This window comes from Sturnus vulgaris, chromosome 1, assembly GCF_052056855.1.
Source record: "Sturnus vulgaris isolate bStuVul1 chromosome 1, bStuVul1.hap1, whole genome shotgun sequence".
Classification (NCBI taxonomy): Eukaryota; Metazoa; Chordata; class Aves; order Passeriformes; family Sturnidae; genus Sturnus; species Sturnus vulgaris.
In genome coordinates this window covers 14,090,835-14,113,443 of record NC_142243.1, presented here as the reverse complement: position 1 = coordinate 14,113,443, position 22,609 = coordinate 14,090,835, and the positions used below count along the sequence as shown (strand labels likewise).

Here is a 22,609-nt window from a genome sequence, read left to right as displayed (position 1 = left end):
ATTAAATAAAGCTGTGTGTCTTTGGAGTCCTTGCAAATACCCACTAAATCATCCTCAACATGTCCCAGTGACTGTCCTTGGTTTATAGACACTGATTTGCTCCAAATCACATGGGAAGTGAGCAACTGGTCTTTATGGCACCTCCTAAGAGTCACTACTTTGTTCATTTAGCCATGACGTGTTGTTTCTCGTGTCAGGGATATGAGGTAAAACTGGGGCTTCCCTGTATGTTATTTCATAGCTGTGTTGTGAGACCAGCTCACAGGAGAGGTGCATGGGAATTGCCAGACTTTAGGGTCTAGTCTAAGGTTGGTTTCACTTCTGTCTCAAAGTGAAGGAAGAATTAAGGACTTCCCTTTTGTCCTTTTCTTCATGCAGATAAACAAGAGGTGAGTGGGGTCATGGCCCTCTCCTATGCTTACTAATTAATATTTTTAAAATACTTGACTTTTTAAAGCAAGCCTCATATTCATAAGGAAACAAAAAGGAAATTAGCACAATTATAAATGCACGGTGGGGTGCTGATTACCAGTCAATGGCTCCTCTTTTCTTTTCTCCAGCAAGCAAGTGCTTAAAGCATTATAGAAAGGATGACTATGATGACTTCCAATGAGAGTGAATGCCCAAGCTGTATCAGCTTTATGTTTGTGAGAATGATCTGATGGGAAACGCTATAAACCACGCAAATAGAGTAGCTCTGTATGGGGTCCAAATAGAGCAGGAAGGAATTTGGCCTGCAGCACAATTACAGTTAATTGCAAGGGAGGCTTCACTGTGGTTCTCACATATGTGCAAGTGCTGTCAGGGAAGCGACTCCACCATTGTGCCCACGAGAGCGCGCACGCCACGCTCGCACTGGGAACGGGTAAGAGAGGGCAAGGCACTCATGAAATCCCCTCTGCACTGCCCTGCTATCCTGAATGGGCCACAAGAATTACACACTTGCCTTCTATGCATTTTGGAGGAAGAAAAGGATGTTTCTAATTAATTTATTGGTAAAATCACCTCTGTGCTTTTTACTGTTGTAAAATTTTTTGGTTTTGTTTTTGTTTTTTGTTTTACTGTTGTAAGTAAAACCATACCTACAATGCAACACTTCTCCAATGTCCAGAACAACTGGGCATATGCTGCCTAGGGTTTCTAGGTGTTGTAATAATAAATTATATGTAAGAGTCTGCACTTTTGTAGGAGGGCAATGCAGTAATTTTCAATAATACTTAATTTTCATTAATACTAAAAAACATTCAGTTCCCTAGAAGAGGGATGCTCAGGAAGATGATCTGCTCAGGAAGGCTATTGGCTATTCTTGTCTTAGAGATTATAAATTGCCCTCTAAGCACAACCTGCAGAAACTGCCAGAAGGTTTTTCTTCTGCTCAATAATCATTCCCTAAGGGACATGTGGGATGAAGTCCTGAGCTCCTTGTAGTGCAGAGACTTTGAACATGGAAGGTGCTTGCATAGATCTGTCTGCTTTCCCTGGCAGAGCCTCCTCTATGTGCAATATGTCTCTACCTATTGGGCTTTGCAAGACAATGTAGGGCTCTGCAGGAAGCCCTAGTGTTTCCTGACCTGCCTCTTTCTTTTCTGAATAATAAATAAAGAAATTACATTGTTTTGTAACACTGAAAGCTTTCTGAGCTACCTTAACACAATACAGACTGTTTTATCATACTCCCTTCATGGCTGTTTTCAAAAAGAATAAGGTTCATCTGGGACACTGATTTGAAAAGCAGTGACAGCGACCATGCACTGTCTTTTCCACTCAAGAATTTTCCAATTTATGATTTGCAACATCCAATTACAGGAGACATTGGCAAAGCTCAGAAACGGTTTGATATTGAAATTTCACTTTCATTTGTATCTGCTGCCTGATGTTCTACTTGGCTCATTCCAAAAAGCCAATCTCTTACCTAAGCTCACCCAATGACCTCTTGGACAGCTATTGCCAGATTTTAATGCTACTTTATGTTATGGATATAAGAAGCAATAAACATTTATTAGATGAGCATATCAGGGAGCAGTGATGAAATAATTTGTGTCGCTGCATCTAAAAACAAGCTCAATTACTGCAGATGCATAGATCTAATCAAACAGACACAGAGATTTGTGGAACAAGTGACCTCCAAGAAGAGATCAAAAACATAAAGGTGCAGTGTCAGCTGTCTTAGAAGGACTCATGATTCTGTGCAGAAGTGCGAGGATATGAAACCTAGCAAGCTTCCTCTGTTCCAGTTACAGTCTATGTTACACCTCCCCCTCCTATTTTTCTGCTGGTGATGGCAGCTTGGAGAACATCAGCCCCTCTGTGGCTGTAATGCAGTGTAGACAGGGAAGCTCATGGAAATATTTCTGGCAGTGTGAGTATGTGGCAGTACACTTTGACGAAACAAATCTCTTTTGTTTTGGTCTGGGAAGGTTTGGGGATGAGATTTGAGTCCCATACTAAGTTTTAGGCATGAAGCCTATATGTAAACCAAGCAATATTTCAAGTTCTTCAATCTCAGGCAATAAATCTCAAGAGTATTATCCAGCTTTTCTTGTTAGTAAGAGAAAGTTTGATTAGAATATTTGATTAGACACTCAATTGCCGCTCAAAAAATTGCCCTCTCTTCCATCCAGTCACTATTATTTTCTTCAAAAATTACATAGCTGAGAAAACAATCAAAAGTATTGCCATATGTAAAAGGCAGATGCCCATGTTTTGACAGCACTAACGATATAAACTGCATACTAATGTCCATTGATACTGAGTGGTTAAATCAGTGCAAACATTAAGCTGGTGATGGATATGAGCTACAATGAAGCTGCAATGGAATGAGGATGGTTTCTGCACCTGTCAGTTGGTAGTCATCACCTGTGCCACTGTGACAGTTTGCCTGGTCGTCATCACACTCATCCACGGGCTTGCCTTCGGAAACAGTAGGGACAGCAGTCGGAGCTGAAACAAAACCCAGTTGTTCAGTTAGAACACGTGCTGGGGACCCAGCATGCAGTTGGAAGTAACATCCTGATGAGCTCCATGTCTTGTGTCTAAGGATTGAAGCAACTCTACTTTGCAGGATGCTTAGCACTTCTTTGGAATGGGGGTACCTGTTCTGCCTCCTGCACTGAGGCATATCTGAGCTCAGGGGCTGAGCAGAGCTGGGCAGCAAAGCCCCAGACTGTCTATTCACTGGCTGATGGGTGTTTGTTGTACCAATCAAGAAAGAATGGAAGCCTGGCAAGGCAGAATAAGAGTCCTGGAGGGTAGTGTATGGGGTAGAGACCCCATAATTTTATTGTTCTCTGAAGTCCCAGTGAGTGGGCCTGTGCAGAGGAGCAGGAGGGCTACATGCTCAAGGTGGTAATTCTCTAGCACCCAAGGCGTTGCTGAAGAAACCTCTCTGCAGAGCACATGTAAGAGAGGAAATGTCTGAGCACGGTTTTGGTAACAGCAGCAGGAAGGCAGAGTGATGTGAAATCACTTTGTGCTTAATGAGGACACATGGAAGGTGTTTCTTTTGTTTTCTGCTGAAGTTATAAATAAATAAGACATCAGTGATGTCAGTCATCCCTCCCGGCCACCTGCCTGCTTCTCGCTGGTGATGACTTTCCGGTAGCTGCTGCCTAACCAGTAAAGTCTGAACTTTGTTATTACAGTTAAAAGCTTCAGATTTGTGTAAGAGGCCAGAAAATACATAGCCCAGTATCTGCAAAGCACATCACACCTGGAAAAGCAGAACACAGAGACTTGGTGCTATGTTTAAGTTTATGTTTCATGCTGCACGTATAGTTCCCTGGCTTAAGATAAGCACTCCTGGAATGTGATCCAGGCTTTTGTCTCTTCTCACTTACTGTTATTTTCATTAGCAGTCTTTTTCACTCATTATAGGCTATGCAATAATGTATGTCTTTTGCAGATTCTTCTATTCCCTTCTACTGCCCTCAGCGTCTGGTGGCCACAGAAGATCACATACACTGATTTCTTGGCTTGAAAATGTCAGGACAGGTGGTAGTTTTTGAAGTAGCTATATTATGGGATAAAACATTCCTCATTAGGACCCTGATCTATGCTTTACAGGTTCAATTTATCCCTAGTTAAAGAAACAGTTCTGTACCTATTATGAATTATGCAGAACATTTGCTATCCACATTGCTATAAAAACCCCTCTGGGGGATCCTTCTAGCTTTCTACATCCAGTCAAGTTTCTTATCTTGATCTTTGTGTCCCTGTATAGCCTCAAGCTTGCCTACATCTCTGCCGTCATTTCATATATGTCCCCCTGGGATGCTTCAAGCACACAAAACTTGCCCTTGCTCATTACTGCTGGAGAGCTGATTTCTACTCCTCTCTGTGCCAACCTCCATGCTTCTTTTCTCATCTCAGCTCTTTTCTTGCTCAGTAAATCTCAAGTGACTTCATTCAACTCCCTCCTTAAGATGCAATTATACAACATCAAGCATTATAGTGCTTCTTGGAGAGGAAAACGGGAACTGACCTCACCTGTCCGTGGGTGACCTACAGGTGAGCATACATCAAAAGTATACCATAGCAGAAAGAAAAATGTGAAAAGATGTGTCCCAGTGGAAAAAGGAAGTTTGCCTAAAAGCAAAGGCTCCTCCATCTGACTGAGCAATGTATTCTTGTAGGGTGGTCCACAGACTCACTCCTGGATGGCTGGGTGGCTGCAGGAGCCCTGTGGCTGAAGGGCTTTGCCCACAGGTTGTGAGTTTACATAAGGCAGGTGCTGGGGTTTCTTTTTTTCTGAGCAAGTAGCACAATAGTCTGCAGGAACTAAGTATTCCCACAGGAAATGAGGACTTCCTGCGGGAACTAAGAAGTATTTCCAACCTCCCCACTTTCCGGGCCAAGTAAAATCCTACATATTCAATCACTAAACTAAAAAAAAACAACACAGAACTCATCAGTTCTCACAGCAAGTGCCTCCCACACTTCCTTCTTGGGGGAGAAATGGTGAGAAAGAAATGGAGGTAGAGTTTGTTTCCATTCATCTTGGGAGCCTGTTCAGCTGCTTCTATAAGAGGTGTCACATGAAACCCCAAATAATGTGGTTTGTTATTCTGTGTATTTTTAAGCTGTGTGGTTTATAAGCCTCACCACTGTACCACTATCCACCAGATAAAATTGTTAAATTCACATAGTGTTATCTGTAGTTATCTATGAAGTTAAATAATTATGTTTATATAACAAAAATCAAAGCAGACTGCATGTCACAGTCCAAGGACAAATGTCTAAACTTTGCTTTTCCTGGTCTTTCATCTCCTACATACTCTTGCAAAATTAAAGCTTAGTAAAGAACAAAGAGGCCCCCTTTGCCCCCCAGAAGTAACACCACAGACACTGTCCAGTCAAGCGATCTTTGCCCAGCATAGCTTGTGGTGTGACTTTCAGGTCCTTTGAAGGATACAGGGACATAATTACTATATTTAGTGCAAAGCTCTGGATTCTCGGAAAACATCTCCTCCAGGGTTGAATCATGGCAACATAAAATTTAAGTTCCTGTCTTTATTCTCTCCTAATAGCTCTATGATTCTCAAAAGTATAATCGTAAGGCTGCTTAAGGGAATGGAAAACCATGTGGAGAATATCACTGTGATTCAACAAAGGAACGGGAAAAATAATAATAATTGTGCCTTGGGCACACTCAGATGTTGCAGAGAGGAGCTGAATAGGCCAAGAAACAGCACTAATGGCAGTCATGGAAGCCACAGTCCGATGTGCTGCCTGTGCACACACAGCAGTCTTCAGCAGCAGGCCAAGCAGAGAATGTATTTATGAAAATAATAAAGTGCATTCATTTCTAGCAGAGCAATTACCTTCAAGTTCACAGCCCAGCAGCTCCATTCGCAGCCCCAGCCCCCCGTGGGTGGCTCTCTCAGGGTAGACACGGATGAATCGTGTCGACACCGGTTCAAAAGTCCGCAGTTCAGGCGTGTCATAGTTGGTGTTGCCTTCAAAAGTCTGCAAAGCATGACAAATGATACTTGTTAAAAAAAAAAGAAAAGTCTATTTTCCACACTCATCTTTTTCCCTTCATTCTCCAGCCTTTGAATTAGGTGAGCAGTAGGCCATATTCTAACGGCTTAATAAGTGTCAGGCATTCCTATCCTAAATGAGAATGGAAAATACATTGTTAAAGCTTCTCGGAAAAGTAATGCATTTCATTTTTCATAACTCAGTAGCAACCAATCCATCAGGGTCATAACAAGAGCTGAGTGTTTAATGAGACATGTTTTTAAATGACGCTCTGATCTGAGGTTTAACTGGGTGACATTTCCAACACTTCTCAGGGAAAAAAAATGGCTAAGGTGAAGATCCTGTCACCTTTTAAGTGGTTACAATAATAATCCAACTATTCAAGAGAAAATTTCAATCTGATTTCCCCCAGTGACAGAGCTTCACAAGTTGTAGCTATTTCAAAAGGCATAAATTAAACTTCAGGAGCAGTAGCTGCAAGAGTTCTTCCAGTGAGCCTGCTATTGAAGAAGAATTAGAAGAAAGAGAAGAAAGCTGCTTCCTGACAAAACTGCAATATAATCCAACAGGCAAGGCAGGTCAGCAAGTGTACATTTCAGACAAAAAAATCTCTTCTCTGAATTGCACTTTGGGCTCTTCAGACATAATACAACTCTCAATGGCATTTGTTTGATACCTTCAGTTTCTCCTTTTCAGTAATCTTTTGCATATAGAACACATTATAATTTGTACTCATAGCAACACCTCAAGTGCCTCGATGTAGATGATCAGTCTTTAGAAGGAATCAACAGAACAAAGAAACAGTCCTTGGCATGAAAGCTTTATAGCCCAAGATAAGAAAAAGCAATTATTTTTACCCTATTTTATAGCAAAAAATGTCTTCAGAATATCACTTACAGAAGCCTCTAAAGTACAAAATATGAAAATGTATATAACAATGAAGTAAAAGTATTTTCACATTTTCCATGAAGTAGTGAAATGGCAAAACTCTAAAAACCATCTTTGAACTGCAGTTCAAATTTAAGATTAGAAGTGCTACCATAAGATACTTCTAAGATACAGCTGTGAAACCAGAAGCATTCTTCAGGAAGAAAGCATCAGATGCCCTTCACTTTGGATGAGAACAAAACCCAACCTGCAGTGAACTCCTTCTGCTCATCTGGGGCAGAGAAAACTGAGGCTATGGGAAAAGCTGATTGAATTCCTAAGGCAGAAAACCAGCACAGGTAAACCTGATTGCCTCTTGTATTTTCAGTGCAGTTCTGAAAGCCTTCCTTGTGTTTACTGTACTGCATTATGATCACAATCCTTCTGGCCACTGGTTACAGAGTGCCATTTGCAAAAGCCAGTGGTGATGGGAGACTGTGAACAACTAAGCTAAAAACATAATTTCAACATCAATGCTGCCTCTCCTACTTCCTAGGGGAATTGCACCTCCAAGGTGGCTTCAAGGGGCACTGGCTGACCCAATGTGCTGCCAGAGCTTGGGAGACAGTTGTCACAAATTCATGTGTAGAGGGCCTGTCAGATCTAATTGACATGGAATTACATATTATTACATTTGAATAACAATATAGTGCAAATGATCAGAAAAGCTACCTACTATATGCAAAAGAATAAATGCCATTTTATGTGTAAAAAGTAGACAGACACATGTATCCGAGGAATCCTTGCTCCCTTTTTTAATAGTAGTCTTAATAGCAACATATAATAATGAAAACTGATTTATAAAAGACATCACTATGGAGTACTGACACATAGACATTAGGATTCAATAGGCATCTAGAATTACATTGAATCATTGTCCTTTGTACAGCAGAGCTGCCTGTGATTCAATTTTGACTGTTCATTTAAAACACATACTGATACTCTTTGTGGGAGAGGAGAGAGGAGTGTACAGCAAAACTTCACTTTGTGAGTGTCCTTTATACAAGCTATGTCACAAATTGCTTTACTCCACTACAAAGATAAGGTATAATAAATAATAGTTAAACAAAAGAGGAGCTAAGATGGTGAGTGGAAAAAAATCTACCTAACATATTTTAAAATCAAAATAAATACTTAAGAAAATTTTTAAAAGGATGTTCCAAATGGCAGGATGTTCTGAAGTTTCTTGTACCAGAAATGATGAGAGGAACTGTAAAAATAACAGCAAAAACCTCCTGCACAACAATTCATCCCACTCCCATAAAAAGTGGAAGGAGGAAAGAAGTATGAAAGAGAAAGATGACTTTATGGAGAAAGCTTGAGTAAGCAAGCCCGTGGACAAGAAATACAAATTGGATCTTGAAATGGAGTTCTGCATGGTTATTTGATGATTTGTGATTTTCACTCCTTTGAGTGCTTGAGCTAAATTACAGGGGGAAACATTTTGCACACTCAAAACCAGCTGAAATTGGGTCAGCCAAAGAGGAAAGAGTTATGGTAGTCTTTGTGAAAGCAGCTGCAGGCATGAATGACAAGATCATGTTAAGAAACAAGGTGATGTTTCACCCTTTGGATACATTCTGTTGTTATGTTTAGCCTGTCACTGCTCTTTCTTCTCTGAAATGCAGTTGTTTGTTTATTGAAAGTCACGACTTAAACCAAGTGAAACGATGTGTTTCATTTCATATAACAGGGCTGTTTCTAATCCACGTTCCTGCTGTGACTCATTATAGCATCCTGTCCCATCCAGCTCTACTTACAGTTAAAAACACTACATTCCAGTACTAACATTTTAAATTCCTCAGGCTCCAAAATCATGGGATTTATCCTATTCTCTTTAAAGAAGACTTGTGCTTTGGAATAAAGTTTATTAAATATATTGAATTTTCAGGAAGGATTATAATTATGCCACAAGAGACTTGAATTCCAGCCCTCTCCGTTCCATTAATCTTGAAAGTTAATTTCTGGTGGTGATGAAAGCTGAGGATGGGCTCAGTGCATTAGTTAGCACACTGGTTTTCTTGTCAAACTGCTAACTTCTGACAATGATGGCAAGTGCCTGTATTAGAAAACAGAAAGCCATGCAGCAGACGGCGCGCTGCTTCGAAAGCATATGGCATTATTTTTTTCCCTCGTTGAGCCACAGTGTAGAAGTACATGTCAAAACAACATCTATTTTAGAAGGAAAATGGTAAGATCCCATTGTTGATTTACACTCCCTTCACACTTTATGATGAAGTCAAAACTCATGGTAACAAGAGAAAGGAGATGACTGCAAAGGCTGAATCCGTTTAGTTTTAATCCCCCAAACAAATGATGAAAAGTGAGAAAATGCAGACATATTCAGTGAGATTAAAACAGGAGAGAATGAAGTCCAATATTTACCAAATGTGCCTGGAAAAGCTACATCCATGGGCCCACTCAGCATTTCCTTTAAGGAAACACAGGTTCCTCCAATGGATGAGTCTATACAGCAAAACAGCTTTTACATCTAATTTTCAAACTAACACAGATGAGATATGGAGCAATTTCCAGGATTCCCATCTGCTGAGCAGCACAATGATTTGCCTTTTGAGGGCACATTTTGGTATATGATTCCCTGGTCATCTCAGTACTACAGCACCGATTTGTGAGCAGGGCTGCATGCCTACTCATTTCCTCAAGGTGCTGGGTAGGAGGACTAAGAAAGAGTTGTGCCCTTTGAGGCAAAACTGCACTTTGTGAGCAGTGATACCAAGATGGAATGGAAGACTTCAATGGGATTTGGTGTAAATAAGCTAAACCCCCAGTGCAATTTAGGTCCTGAAATGCATGCATCCAAAGATAAATCAAAACAGATACATTCCCAGAAACTCTTCAGGGCCACAATAATTTTCTTTTCCTTGGAATCTAACCCAGAAATTAATTTGTCCCTCCTCTGGAAATGTCTTTCCAAGCAACTTCTAAGATGCTTCTCTTGTGACAGTACAATAGTACTTCTCACTTGGGATGGGATAACATGGCAAAAACTTCATCACATTCTTTTGGAGGGACTTGGATCAGATCATTACAGAAAGCCTGTGAAACTCTCAAAGCAATCTACAGGCAATTGAGAAATACAACAGGTACCCCATTGAGCTGAGCAACACCACTCTCATTCTATAGCTCTGACAGAAAAGAAGCAAAATAAAAGCAATTCAAATAGATTTGTCTGAAATAAATTTGTTCACTGTTAGTTTTAGTTTGGCTTTTTAGAGTAGATTTTAAAATCCCATGGCATGGGATTTTGCAGTAAATTGTGGGCCACAGAGGCACCAACGTTGCCAGGAGCCAAGCCTGAGCTATCTGTTGAATAAGCAAAACTTGCTGCCAGAGAGGCAAATGTCCTAAGGCCAGTTCTCGCCCTCAGGCATGGGACAGCTCCCACAGCATTCCTTCAGGGCTGCTGCCCTTGGAGTCCTCCTACTTGGCTTCACCCCAGCTGTGTGCCTTTGCTAAGGTCACATAGAGATGTGTAGAAATGTAACGCAAACTTTTTTTTTTAAACTCAACTTTTCGTTAGTGCAGAGTTTTTCCCTTACCTTTATCTTTTTCTTGCTGGAATCCATGATCATTTTCCAATCTGATCCATTGTTGCTGTAGCCAATTTTGAATTTTTTCATGAACACTTTGTTTTCTCGGTGCTTGCCTCCTTGGACAATGATGCCCCTCACTATTTTTTCCTCCCCGAGGTCTATTTGAAGCCATTCATTCGTATATGGGTGAGTAGTTGGTGGCAGTGCCCAACCTGAACGGCTCGTTATGAGGCGAGCATTTTCTGGAATCCAGTTTCGGTCCACTTGAGTAGATGCAGTAATCTGAGAGTCAGGAATAAGGCCAGACACCATACCCAGCATCCCAGAACAAGGATAATCTACAGAGAAAAAAATAATTCCAAATAAATTAAATAGTTATTCTGAACAAGTGCCAAAACAGAAACAGGACACGTCAGTCAATTCAACTATCATAACTAATTACTTATATAATCCATTGGATTTGTATATAATTTTCATTTGTTCAAACTTGCACATCCTACTTTTAGCAGGAAGTACCAAAATACCACAAGTATTTTTGGCTTGGTGGGAACCAAAAGGATCAGAAAATCCTATTCTATTCTTGTTTTCTATTCTTCTTGCCAAGGCAAAGAGTGCAGGGCCCTCTGAATTTGTGAATATTTCCTCAGAGAAAACTTCCAAAACCAGCCAAAATCTGGTTGCATATTACCTAATTTTGGTGACACTAGAAATCTTCATATATTAAAATATAATTTATTGTTGCATGTGAAATTTTCCTAATGCATTTCTTTTGTCTCTCAGACTTTTTAAGGTGACACAAAAGCTAAATAGTTGCTTCTTTTCTGATCCTAGATAAAAATAAATTAGAAGTATCTGCTTACAAAGAATGAAGAATTCTAACATAGAATGTAACAGTAGTTCTGATTACCTATATCTAATCTGAAAAGATTTCATAGAATGACTTGGAATTCTCTTACAAAGTAATCAGTAATCTTATTTTCCTGCTGTATAGAAACCAGTTCTAAGAGACATTTTCAAGACTAAAGAAATACCTTAAGAGAAAAAAAATATCCCCAGAACTATTAAAAATTAGTGCCTTGAACTGTACATTGAACTGTATTAAGTGCTAAAAAATGTGCTAGAAAAATTGGCTTTCTAAAGTCTAATAAATCATGAACATTTTCTTTCAACTGTAAGTTGTATTTTTACTTTACAGATAAAGACACTTCCACTGTGTAGAAAGTATTGAAAACCTAAAACTGTAAAAAAGATATTACTAAAAAATTTCTGACAGGTAACTGTGTGATATAAAGGAATTGCATTACAATACTGATCACGACTGGGAACTTGACTTCAAATACCATTACCTGCACAGGCTTCAGATCTAAGTGTTTGTACCTTGCAATCCTTTTAAACCTAGTCATGTATGTTTGTTCCTTGAGAAACCTGCTGAGAAATGCCTATGAATAGCAGACATAAGGGGCTGGAGGGTTAGAAGGGAAAATAAGATGGGAATTTGCGAAATATCTGTGTATCTCAGGAATTTTGCATGTATTTTGTTGTAAAGGGATTGCAATAAAAGTAATTAAAACTAAAACATAGTGTTGGAAAAACATTCAGATAACACTGAAAATTTGGGTTGTGGTGTTTTATTGTCTTTTTTTTAACATTTCTACATTCAGATCATGGTGGAAATCATGATCATGAATTTTACTCATAAAATAAATCCCACAGCATAGGCACAATAAATTCCCCTGATTTTATAATCTTTCCCAAGACCTACCTGTTATCTTGCAGCCATACACTTCAAATCTCAGTGAAACTCCATTTTCCCAAGACACAGGTCTAATTCTCACAAACCGTGTTAAAACTGGTTTGGCAAAAGGTCTGTAAACAACATCAGTGGGATTGCTATTCCCTTGAAACACCTTTGTGTGGAAAGAAAAAAGAATATATTTGTTAGGATTTCTCTTAAATGGTGTTTACAGTTCGGCTTTTTACAGATAGTTACAATATTTATGATAACCAGGGTTGGTTGTGGGGGCTGAGACAAAAGACTTGCATGGGAAACTATTTCATTAAGCTCCTAACACAGTTTTTGCAGACAGGTTTGCTTTCCTTGGGGAGGGAAAATGAGGATGTATGGTGTTCAATGATATTAAAAAAGTTGTTTGTAATGCCAGATCTATATGTAGGAATGACAAACACTGGTCTTTATCACACAACGACTTCTGTGTCCTGGAAGAATCCCCCAAAGCCTACTAGAGCAGTTTTATTTTTTGTACATTCATAGAAGGATGCAGAAAGCTACAGAATCTCAGGCTCAAATTAAAGATTTGGGTTTCCATTAGACCACATAAAAATCCTATATGGAGTTATGATAAAAACATGTATTACTTTGCTGACCTTGGGCTTAAGATTTTTTAAGGTGTATTGTGCAAACCTTGCTTTGTTAATCTCCTGTTTTCAAATCCTTTCTGACAAGTTCTCAGAATTTCTTTCTCCTTGCATATTGAGATTGAAGTCTATTTAAAATCTGTATAGCAGGCTCCAAGATTTTCCCTGCATCCCCCGAGGCTGGCAGTCAAATTAGATGAACAATGAGACTTCCACCAGAAGCACATGATTGTGCTGTGCTTTCATGTTGAGGATCCTGCAGACACACTCCTTCCTAGCCCAGCTGAAACCTTGCAATGTTCCAGTCCAAAGAAGGTGATTCAGCTTCCTGCTTCTTCCTCACGTAGAGGGGACCAATTTCCTGTTGTTTTTCATGGATGCAGACCCCTCTCCTTTTATGGGAGATTCTCCCATTTCTTACACACACTGTCCTACTTTCCTGTTTGTTCCTTACAGTAGCTGCATTAATTTGGAGCAGAGGCCAACAGTAATAGCTGTCAATTCATAAACCTCAGTTACATCTCAAGTAATTTAAGATAAGAGATTTATATCTAGTAATAGTTTTTTAATGGAACTGCATTTCTTTCCAGAAACTTATTTTTTTTTTTTCTGTGAGGACCTGCTGTAGCTTTCTCAAAGTTTGCACCTGGCAGAGAAAAGGAGTATTTTCTCAAAAGTACACAGATTCTTATGTGTAGTTAGTGCAACATCGGTGTATGGCTGCCTTGGGACCTCTAGCTGCAAACTTTTAATTTGAATTAAAATATCTGGGAGATAGACTAGTACATACATTTTTCTTATCTTGATCAGCAGCAAAATACTGCCATTTTAGAAAACCGATTTTTTTAAATGAACTTTTTGTACAAGAGACACAGGTTTAGGAAATGTTCTCACTAATTAAGGACAGCATGTGCAAGAGAAACTCATGTAAAATACACTCTTGGAGAGTTTACAAATTGAAGCTGGTAATGAAAATCAGGCATGGTCTGATTTTGAAAGAAGCATTTGTTCAGATTACAGAATCCAGAGCCAGGAAACCCCGTGTCTCATACCAGCCACTGTGCTGGCCCCTCTTGTGATTTTGGGCAAGTAAATTATTCTATCTTTATATACATCACTGTACAGTGCCCACATTGTGTCATTTGACTTTCAGAACTTTCAGTAAAACCAGAAGGATAATACCTGTCAGAGAGAAGCTTTCAGTATTCATTTTTAATTGTTTTCCAAAGTGCTTCAAAAAAGCAAGATGTATTTGTTAAACACTGCTACCACATTGATTAGATAAATGCAGTGGACTTGGCATAGCACTTACTGATGAGTCAGGGACAAACCAGTAACCAAATATTTAGAGCTAGATAGGGTTACACTGATAGAGTTTGATATTGCCCAGCTCTTCTGTGTCTTTACAGAAGGGTCACAAAAAAGCTGTTTTGAAGGGAGGTGCCACAAAACTTTTCCAATTGCATCAGCCCCTGACAGCCTCTGGGGATGCTGCTCTCAGGCACATCCTGAGTGAGGTGGGAAGGGAGGCACAGACTCACTGGGGCTATTCATGTGAGAGCTGGAGCAGAACTGACTTCTCAGTAATGAGCTTTATGCTCACGGTAGCGGATAATGACAATTTTTCTTATGAGTGTCTGAAGCTGTTTCATTGAGAGGTCAGAGAGAGCAAATCTGCTGATAAATGGAAAAGTGATAAAAATCTATAAGGATGGAAAGATGAGTCTAATCATCTGTCTGCATGACCCCCATCACTGAGATACTTGGAAGTCTAACAAACCACTAATCACTTGCTGGCAGTCCTGCGTGGCCATGCACAGGGAGCTGAGGCACTGACACATTGCATACCCAGAGCTTCACTGCAGATAATGGACAGACATATTTTTTGAAAAGTTCTGCATAATGTTTTTCTCAAGGTCACATAGAAAATCTCCGAGAAACAGGGAAGCAGCAGAACAGTCCAGGAAAAAGACACAAAATTACTCTAATTATGGTAAGTTCAATAGATAGGGCATCACCTTACACCATTTTCAGCTTCTCTAGGCTTTGCATAAACTATTTCTGTGGCCCATTACTACTGAGACATAAGCTGGCTTTTGGCTTTGGGAAATAGTGCTGATCAACGTGACTAAAGCTTATTCCTCTTTTTAAAATAGATGATAGCAACTAAAAAGTTCAACAGACTATTTCTCAGCTGAAGAGGAATAAAAAAGGGAAAAAAAACAACTTACAACAGGCTTGTTTCCCTCCTTCAGCGTAATCCAGTCCTCTCCATTGGAGCTGACATCTACACGATATGTTTTCAGATAATATTCTTTCTTTGTTTCTTTTGAGATGGCTCCTTGGGTCCCAATTCCAGAAACAAAGCGTAGAAGGCCCAGGTCTACCTGTGGTAGAGAATAATTTGGAATGTGAGGATAACCAGTTCAGAGCATAACAACATTCCAGCAGTGGCACCCTCTCTACCTCATCTTATTTTCCAAAAATAATAAGGATTTTATACAAAGCAAGCTGCAAAATATTGTTGACAATAACATAGACATAATCTCCTCTTTTGTAAACAGTGTCATCACAGAAGATGGGAAAATTTGCCTAATTAGCCAGGAATGTTATTCACACACCAGAGAATTCTCTTTCCTCTGTGAGGGAGGAATCAGAGACACCATCAGTGCGAGTGGGAACCACCAGACTGCAGAGGAGTTACTGGAGAAATTCCTCAAGGACCAGTCTGCTGAAGAACCCTACTTAGTACTTTCATTAAGCACTTGCATAGATGCTAATGAAATTCCCTAAGGACACTGAACCAACACAAAGGAGACTCATGCAGTGAGAACTGAGTGACCCTGAGGACTGTGACAGTAGAAATTGGATGGAATTTACTAGGATAATGTCAAAGTTGTGCACTTTGGGAATGATAACAAGAGTTCTGCTAAAACCCAGAAGATCATCACTTGCAAATGGAAGAGAAGAAAAGAATTCCAATGTATATTAGTGGGTCACAAGATAATTACAAACCACTGTATGATTTTTTCAGGAAAAGGTAAATTAGTTGCTAGTACTGTATGATGTATTTGAGGAAAACAGAAAGAAGCATTAGCACAAGTGCAGTAATTCTGTTCCAACTAAAAAATGCCATGAACTTCTATCATTAGAAAACAATGTCCTTTTGAACTTGCTGGAGAAATGCATGTGAATGTGAGTTAGAGGTCATCTCTCTTCTCTCTCCTCTCTCTTTCTCCTTCTCCTGTGGAAGTATTTTGTCCATTACAAATGGACAAGTGATTTAGGGTAACCTTGCTCTCCCCCATTATTTATTTTTCATCCCGGTCTTTTCCTTATCTAGTTCATCATGTGGCATCAAAGAAGTGTCAACATATTTGGGAGAATGATGTGGGGTGCAGGAATACAGCTACTCAAGTAGCTGGCTACTCAGTTCTGCTGGCAAAAGAAACTCTTATCCCAGTGCACAAGTCCAGCTGCCAAATAGGTGAAACTGGGCACAAAATTTTCTCACAGTCAGGTTGGTGACCACAGTTTTGAAACCTCTGCTGTTTCCTTACAGCCCATTTTTAGCCATAACAACAAACCAATTAAAATCAAATTCTTCACTCTCTTTCTGTGCAGCTAGAACCTTCTCTTTGTTTCCTAAAGCAGGTAATTTAATTTCAGTATAAAATGACACTATTCACAAAATATTAATCGGTATAATTTATTCCCCTAACTTCAGCTGTCCAGAGTTTAGCAGGATAATAATAGGCTGAATTAACTCTTCTCAAGTGAATGGCCCCGTGAATGTCCGAGGCTTTTTCATTATTTCCAAAGTACGTAGGATGCAGAATATATGTGTCCTGTGTCCCACAGGCATCCTTTTTCCTGGATGTATGTCATATATCCAAAGGCACTGGAGCAGTTAAATCAACAGCTCTGCAGTCTCTCCCAAAAGGCTGAAGGAAGTGCTATTGAGGACAGTGTGTGCTCCCTCAGTGCCCATGTCATATGCAAGGCATTTTGGAGCTCTCCAACACAAGAATAGCAGCCTTGTGTGTGACAGATAGAACTGTCTTTCAGGGCAAAGCCCCTGCCCCAGTTTGGAAGGCTCATAAAGTCTATATGTAACATTTTAGCCCTTGTCTTCAGGGGTGAAATACTGCAACATTTTGTTTTTGTGTGATAAAGAAATTTCAGTCTTTAAAAAAAAAAAAAAAATCCCAGCACCACCTCACAAAAACAATCAAGTGATTTAAAGTAACTGGAGAGTCTCAGATGTTAGATTGTTGCAATCTGAAAGTTAATGGGGGAATCTGGGCATCATTGCTCTGAGCAATCTCAGTTTAACTTCAAATGCTCTCCAAGCTGTACTCTGCTGATTGTAAAGTGTGCTGCACTGAGTTATGTCCAATACCACATTCACTTCCAGGCTGAAGTGCACTTGAAAATCTGGAAGTCTGAGGGAGCGCAGAGCTAAGTTATTTAAATGATCTGCTTCTCTTACAATTTGAAACAGCTCTTCAGTTTTGAAATGATTAGGGTCCCAAGCCTGTACCATTCCAACTGATTTGAAATTATTCTAGTAGAGGCTTTTTAATATACAGTAAGTACTTCATTGTGAATAAAGTCAAGCAATGGCCTACTACAAGAGTTCTAGGTATTTGAAGCCAAGTTAAAATTTAACATTGGTGGCTTAGGGAGATTCGATTATTTGATGCCTGACTTAACAATTGTTACCAGTCACTGACTATTCAGGCCTCAGGCTTGTCCTGTCAGAAAACTTCAGGCCCCAAATTTTGCTTGGTCCCAAATTCTGGGATTCAATACACCTTCTTAACTCCAGGGCACTCCTACAGCATTCACCTTACTGCCCAGGGTTAAGTCCCAAACACACAACAGATACAGACATACACTTTCATGCCTTAAACCTGGCAGAGCTCTCTCACTGGGAGAGAGGGAGACTGAGAGGACTTCTGATTTATTGCCTATAAGCAAGGAAGGAAAGGCAACCTCATTAGCACTCCTGGTTCCAGTAACTGAGAAAGACATTACTGGAGGAAGGGCTCTCTTTGTTAGGGAGCACATCTCTTCATATAGGTGTGCTTTCTCTTCAGGTCAGCAAATCTTGATGTGCTCTTGAAAACTGGAACTATGTCAACAGTAGTCCTCTCCTGGAGTGTCTGGAGTCTGGCAGCTCAAGTGTTCAGGACAGCTTTAAACTCCTTGCAAAAGCAAGCTGTGACCCCAGACCTCCTGCATGCCAGGGGCTGTTTGCTCACAAGCTGATAGAGGAAAGAAGAATAACATTTCTCCATTGGTGTTTTGTGAGAAAGAAGCAGTGCAAACAAGAAAGGTGAAATTAAACAGCAGAGAAGCAGAAAGATCTCTTGGAATTTTTAGCACTAGCTCTGTGTCAGTGAAAAGGTCCAGGAGAGAGCTATGGCTCAAGGCATGTACTTCCCTTTGACAGTTCTGTGCAGTGGCCTCTGGAGGGGAACTGCTCCTTCCCAGGTGCATGCAAACAGAATTGCAACACTGTGCACCCCTTTGTGGTGCCTAAGTATTTTTGCAAATTAAGCCCTAAACGTAGCAATCTTCTCTAAGTAAGACGATAGAAATGAATTATGTAGAAGACTACCTTGGAAACTGCATGACACATTTTAATGGGCTGTTAAGCTCCCCCTCATTAATCACTTTGTGATGCATTTTGTTTTTGTTCCAATGTTTGTTGAAACTTTGCTTTCCATAAAATGCAAAAAGTTGCCCATAAAACACAGATTCTAAATGTCACTGGGACTGTTCAGAATTGAAGTTCAACCGTATCAATTGCTAGTAGTGACTGGAACCTGAAGGCACCAAAGTGTAGCTGTGATAAGACACAGCTCTTCTCTATTTTACCCAGGGGAATCAGTGCAGAGGGTAATAGCTCTGGAACAGCTGTGTCACCAGATAGGAATTCTTTTGCATCTTGAAGGTTTATATCTATAGAGTCCACCTCTCTGTATAAGTTCCAGTCAACACAGTATGTCCTCTCCAAAGAAGTGTCCAAGTGTTAACATGACCAGAGGTAACCCATTTTTCTCAGATGCAGGCTACTCCAGCTATGATTGTAATATAAGTCTTTAATAACTAGCTTTTTGTTTTGGCCTTCTTAGTCCTTTTTGTTTCAAGAACTTGTGTTTCACGTTAGAGTGACTGTGAAGAGATGTAGTGTTGAAATATGGTACTTTTGAAGATGAACATCAAATGCATTTCCCTGCAATTATTTGACATTTAACGTTCTGCACATATGATAAACAAACATCTGGTATTTATTTTAGAAAATGCAAGCGATTTTGTAAGTTATTGCAAGCCTTATGGCTATGATCTGAGATAGGCAGCTGTCTCCAAACCTGAAATCTTCACATTTCATTTTCATGACCAGAGATTCTGCTTTGACTAACGGCAGCATGTTTCAAGTTCTTTTTTTTTTTTCAAATTTTCACTTTCATTCAGATTAAGAAGCATATCTCTCTTGGAAAATTATGCTTAAGGGCCTTATCCAAAAACACAGCCTTTGATAGTTGCCTGTGCTGCAAGGTGAACATCCTTATTTGAAAGTGCAAGTCTGGGAGCAGACTTGCCTATAGGAATGGACCCCTAACTTACAAAAAATGAGGAGCATTTGAGTCTGTATTTTTTTTTCCAGGAGAGAAATGTTCATGGTTTTTTCCAAAAAAGTCTCACTTGTTCCTATTTCTAAAATAAATTTATTTTCTACAGAAGCATATTGCAAGGCACTAGCTGCTTCTACATATGAGCTACTTACTTCCTCTCTATTTATTCTGCAGTATCTCCTAGCATCCAGGAGAAATATTCTTATTGCTGTATTACTGTCTCCAAAAAATGCAGGTGGATGACACATTTTTAAGACAGAGATATGCAAGCGGCGGCATACACATTTTATTTGAGACCAGTTAAGGAGAAGGAAAAAAAAATAACATTTAGCCGTGCACAATGCATCACGTAGCAAATCCAAGCAAACTGCTGGATAAAGAATGACACACAACATACACGGCTTGAAATTAATATTGCTGCTTCCTGTCGTCATACATAACTAGGCTGTAGTATGGAAGACCTTATCTTCAGAATGAAAATCTGCTTTGTTAAATAAAATACAGTCATTGAGGGAGCTGTAGCAAGGGAGCAGTTTTGCCAGCTTTTAACACTCCTACTGTAGGTCTGTTCAACAGCCTGAGAAAATAAAGTACTGAGTGCTGGAGTTTGATTAACAACAGGAAGCTTTTTGTTGTGGGCATCTCTTGTGGCTTGAAAAGCTGTACAATCCATCACTTGACACAACATACCAAAGAAAATATTTTTAGAGAACCGTGTCATTTCCCTAGATAGCATACAGTGCTCTGAGTCAGATTAACTGTTGTGACGCTTCACTGTTCTGTCAAATATTTAATTAAGCAAGAGTTGATCTATTTTCTTAACACTGCTGTTGATTTGGCCAATCATGCTTTCTCCTGAGGTATATACAACTATGACTTAAATTCCTTAATTTCTTAGATTGTAATGCTATGTAAAAATGGGACAGGCTCCAGTAGAAATTCTGAAAATAGTCTAATTAATTTGGTTGGGAAATTACTTCCAAAAGTCTTAATTCTTGAAATGAGTCAAGAATTCATTACAAGAACACAACTCCTTGATTAATGACAGGTTGTAAATATTCATCCTGGATTTAAGTGAAAATAGTTAAGCCTGTAAACTACCTCAAATCTTTGTGTAAAACTCTCAGTGATACTTGCAGCAGCTTCATAAAGAAAGTGGGGAGAAAATATTGCTCTTATTAAGATCTCTCCTGAGTCACCGAAGTCTTTCTCATTGACCTTGACAGCAACATCCTGAAAGCCTCAAAAGGGAAAGCAGTTAATCACATGGCCAACTTGTAGTCTGTGCCTAACGACTGTCCCCAGTCAGCATGTTTTACTAAACTGGTGCTTATGTGACTTGGCAAAAATGGGGAAGCATGGAAGAAGAGATGAGCAAACATTTAAGCCAAAGACATAGGAATTCTTGGCAGCAAAACGAAAATTAACCTTTCTTTAGCAGTTGAAATATATATTCCTCACAATTTTCACCTTCTGCTCAAATCCCTTTCCGTAGAAGAAAAAAACCCAGAAGTGCAAAGACTCCCCCAACTGAAAACAAAGAATAGAGTCAAAAGATGCTATTAAGTTGAGCTACTGATGCTGGGGTCACAGGATTGAGTACAGTAACTTTTCTCAGAAGCAGATCAGACAGTATCTATAGGGAAAAAAATTTAGGATAATGGTGAAAAAGTATGACTGATAAACATAAGAGAACCTCAGTCATCATCATGAGGCTGGTTCAAGAAGGAAAAGATGCAGAAAGCATAAGAAAAATGAAATCCAGAAACATAAAGGAAAAAAGAAAATACAAGAAAAGAATAAAAGAAAAAGCTTCTGTGTGTCTGACAGAGAAAAGATAATGCTTGTGTGGGCTGTGTTGCATCTGGATTCATGGCACATTCTCCCACTCTTATGTTAATTTTTTTTTGCATAAATCAGAAGCAACTAATTAAAAAAGAAATATTTAATTCTGACATGTTCTTTGAACTGGTGTTCCATCTGGTTCTGTTTGAATAGTAAAATCTGCTGTAGTCATAAAAATTGGCAAGCAGCACTCTGGTAAAGAGAAACAAAAGAGACTCAGTACAGCAGGTTAATACACTAGCATTTTAACTGGAGACATTTCCAGAATTCAGCAAACCAAATCGCTCCAGTATGGAAACTATAAAGATCAGATGTGAAAGAGAAATGCTGAGAGGGGGCCGGGAGTGGCACTGCCACCGGCACACGAGCTCGGTCTGACTCCGGGGGTCTGAGTCCCGACAGGAGCCTGGCTCAACAAGGGCAGTGCTCTGCTCCCCAAAACTCCCAGGGGGTGAGTCCTGACAGGAGCCTGGCTCAATAAGGGCAGTGCTCTGCTCCCCAAAACTCTTGGGGTGTGTGTCCTTGTAGGAGCCTGGCTCAACAAGGGCAGTGCTCTGCTCCCCAGGAAAGTGAAATGCATCCAGGCACACGCAGGGACAGGGAATGATCCCCCTGCTACTCATTTGCAAGCTCCATCTCACGCATTCATGCAGGGCTTTGATGTGACGCCATGGTTATTCAGAAGACTCAGAAAATACCTTTTTCCTAATTTATTTTTCTTACTTGAACACTATTTAAAATCTGAACGCCAAGATACAATAAACTCTGATAACAAAGGGAGGAAAATGTAATCGTATTGGGTTTTCTATAGACTCTGGGATCTAAGCAATCAGCATCTTATGCCATTCAAATCCTCTCTGTAGCAATGGAGAGAAAGGCTGATTAACTCCCAGTGCTTTAGAAAAAGATTGTTTTACATCTTGCAGGAACATATCTTGCTGTGAAATATTACTTCTTTAAAATGAAAACCTTTGCTTCAGCACTACATTAACTTGCAAATGGATAACCTAAGACATGTACAATGACTTGGTCAAAAAAAAAGGAGGAATGTGAATGGCCCCTTTCTCCAGCTAAGATACTTAGGAACCCTTGCTGAGCAATAAATGAGTCAGGAACGTAATACTTTTAATTAACGTTTTCTGAATACTTATTTGTAATTTACATTTAATTTTAAACCTGAGCTTAATCCTCTGATCTGGAATGAAGACAACTATTTAGTGCAGTTTGAATGTGACCTTCCCTGGTTTGTGTTAGAAACTATAGAAAAGGGAAACTCTATAGCAA

General features: G+C 39.6%; 1 protein-coding gene across 4 annotated transcripts in view; it reads right to left on the bottom strand.

Moving 5' to 3' along the window:
• Positions 1–22,609, bottom strand: part of NRP1 (neuropilin 1) — a 111,018-nt gene that overhangs the window by 16,111 nt on the left and 72,298 nt on the right. For 2 of the 4 annotated variants that reach the window (XM_014880357.2, XM_014880356.2), the window contains exons 8-12: positions 15,068–15,223; positions 12,223–12,367; positions 10,467–10,798; positions 5,820–5,964; positions 2,857–2,940 (exon numbers count right to left, since the gene is read on the bottom strand). In XM_014880357.2, the coding sequence (XP_014735843.2) occupies positions 2,857–2,940; positions 5,820–5,964; positions 10,467–10,798; positions 12,223–12,367; positions 15,068–15,223 (862 nt within the window). Of the gene's footprint in view, positions 1–2,835; positions 2,941–5,819; positions 5,965–10,466; positions 10,799–12,222; positions 12,368–15,067; positions 15,224–22,609 lie in introns of all 4 variants that reach the window. The other 2 variants (XM_014880354.2, XM_014880355.2) reach the window with 1 other exon arrangement.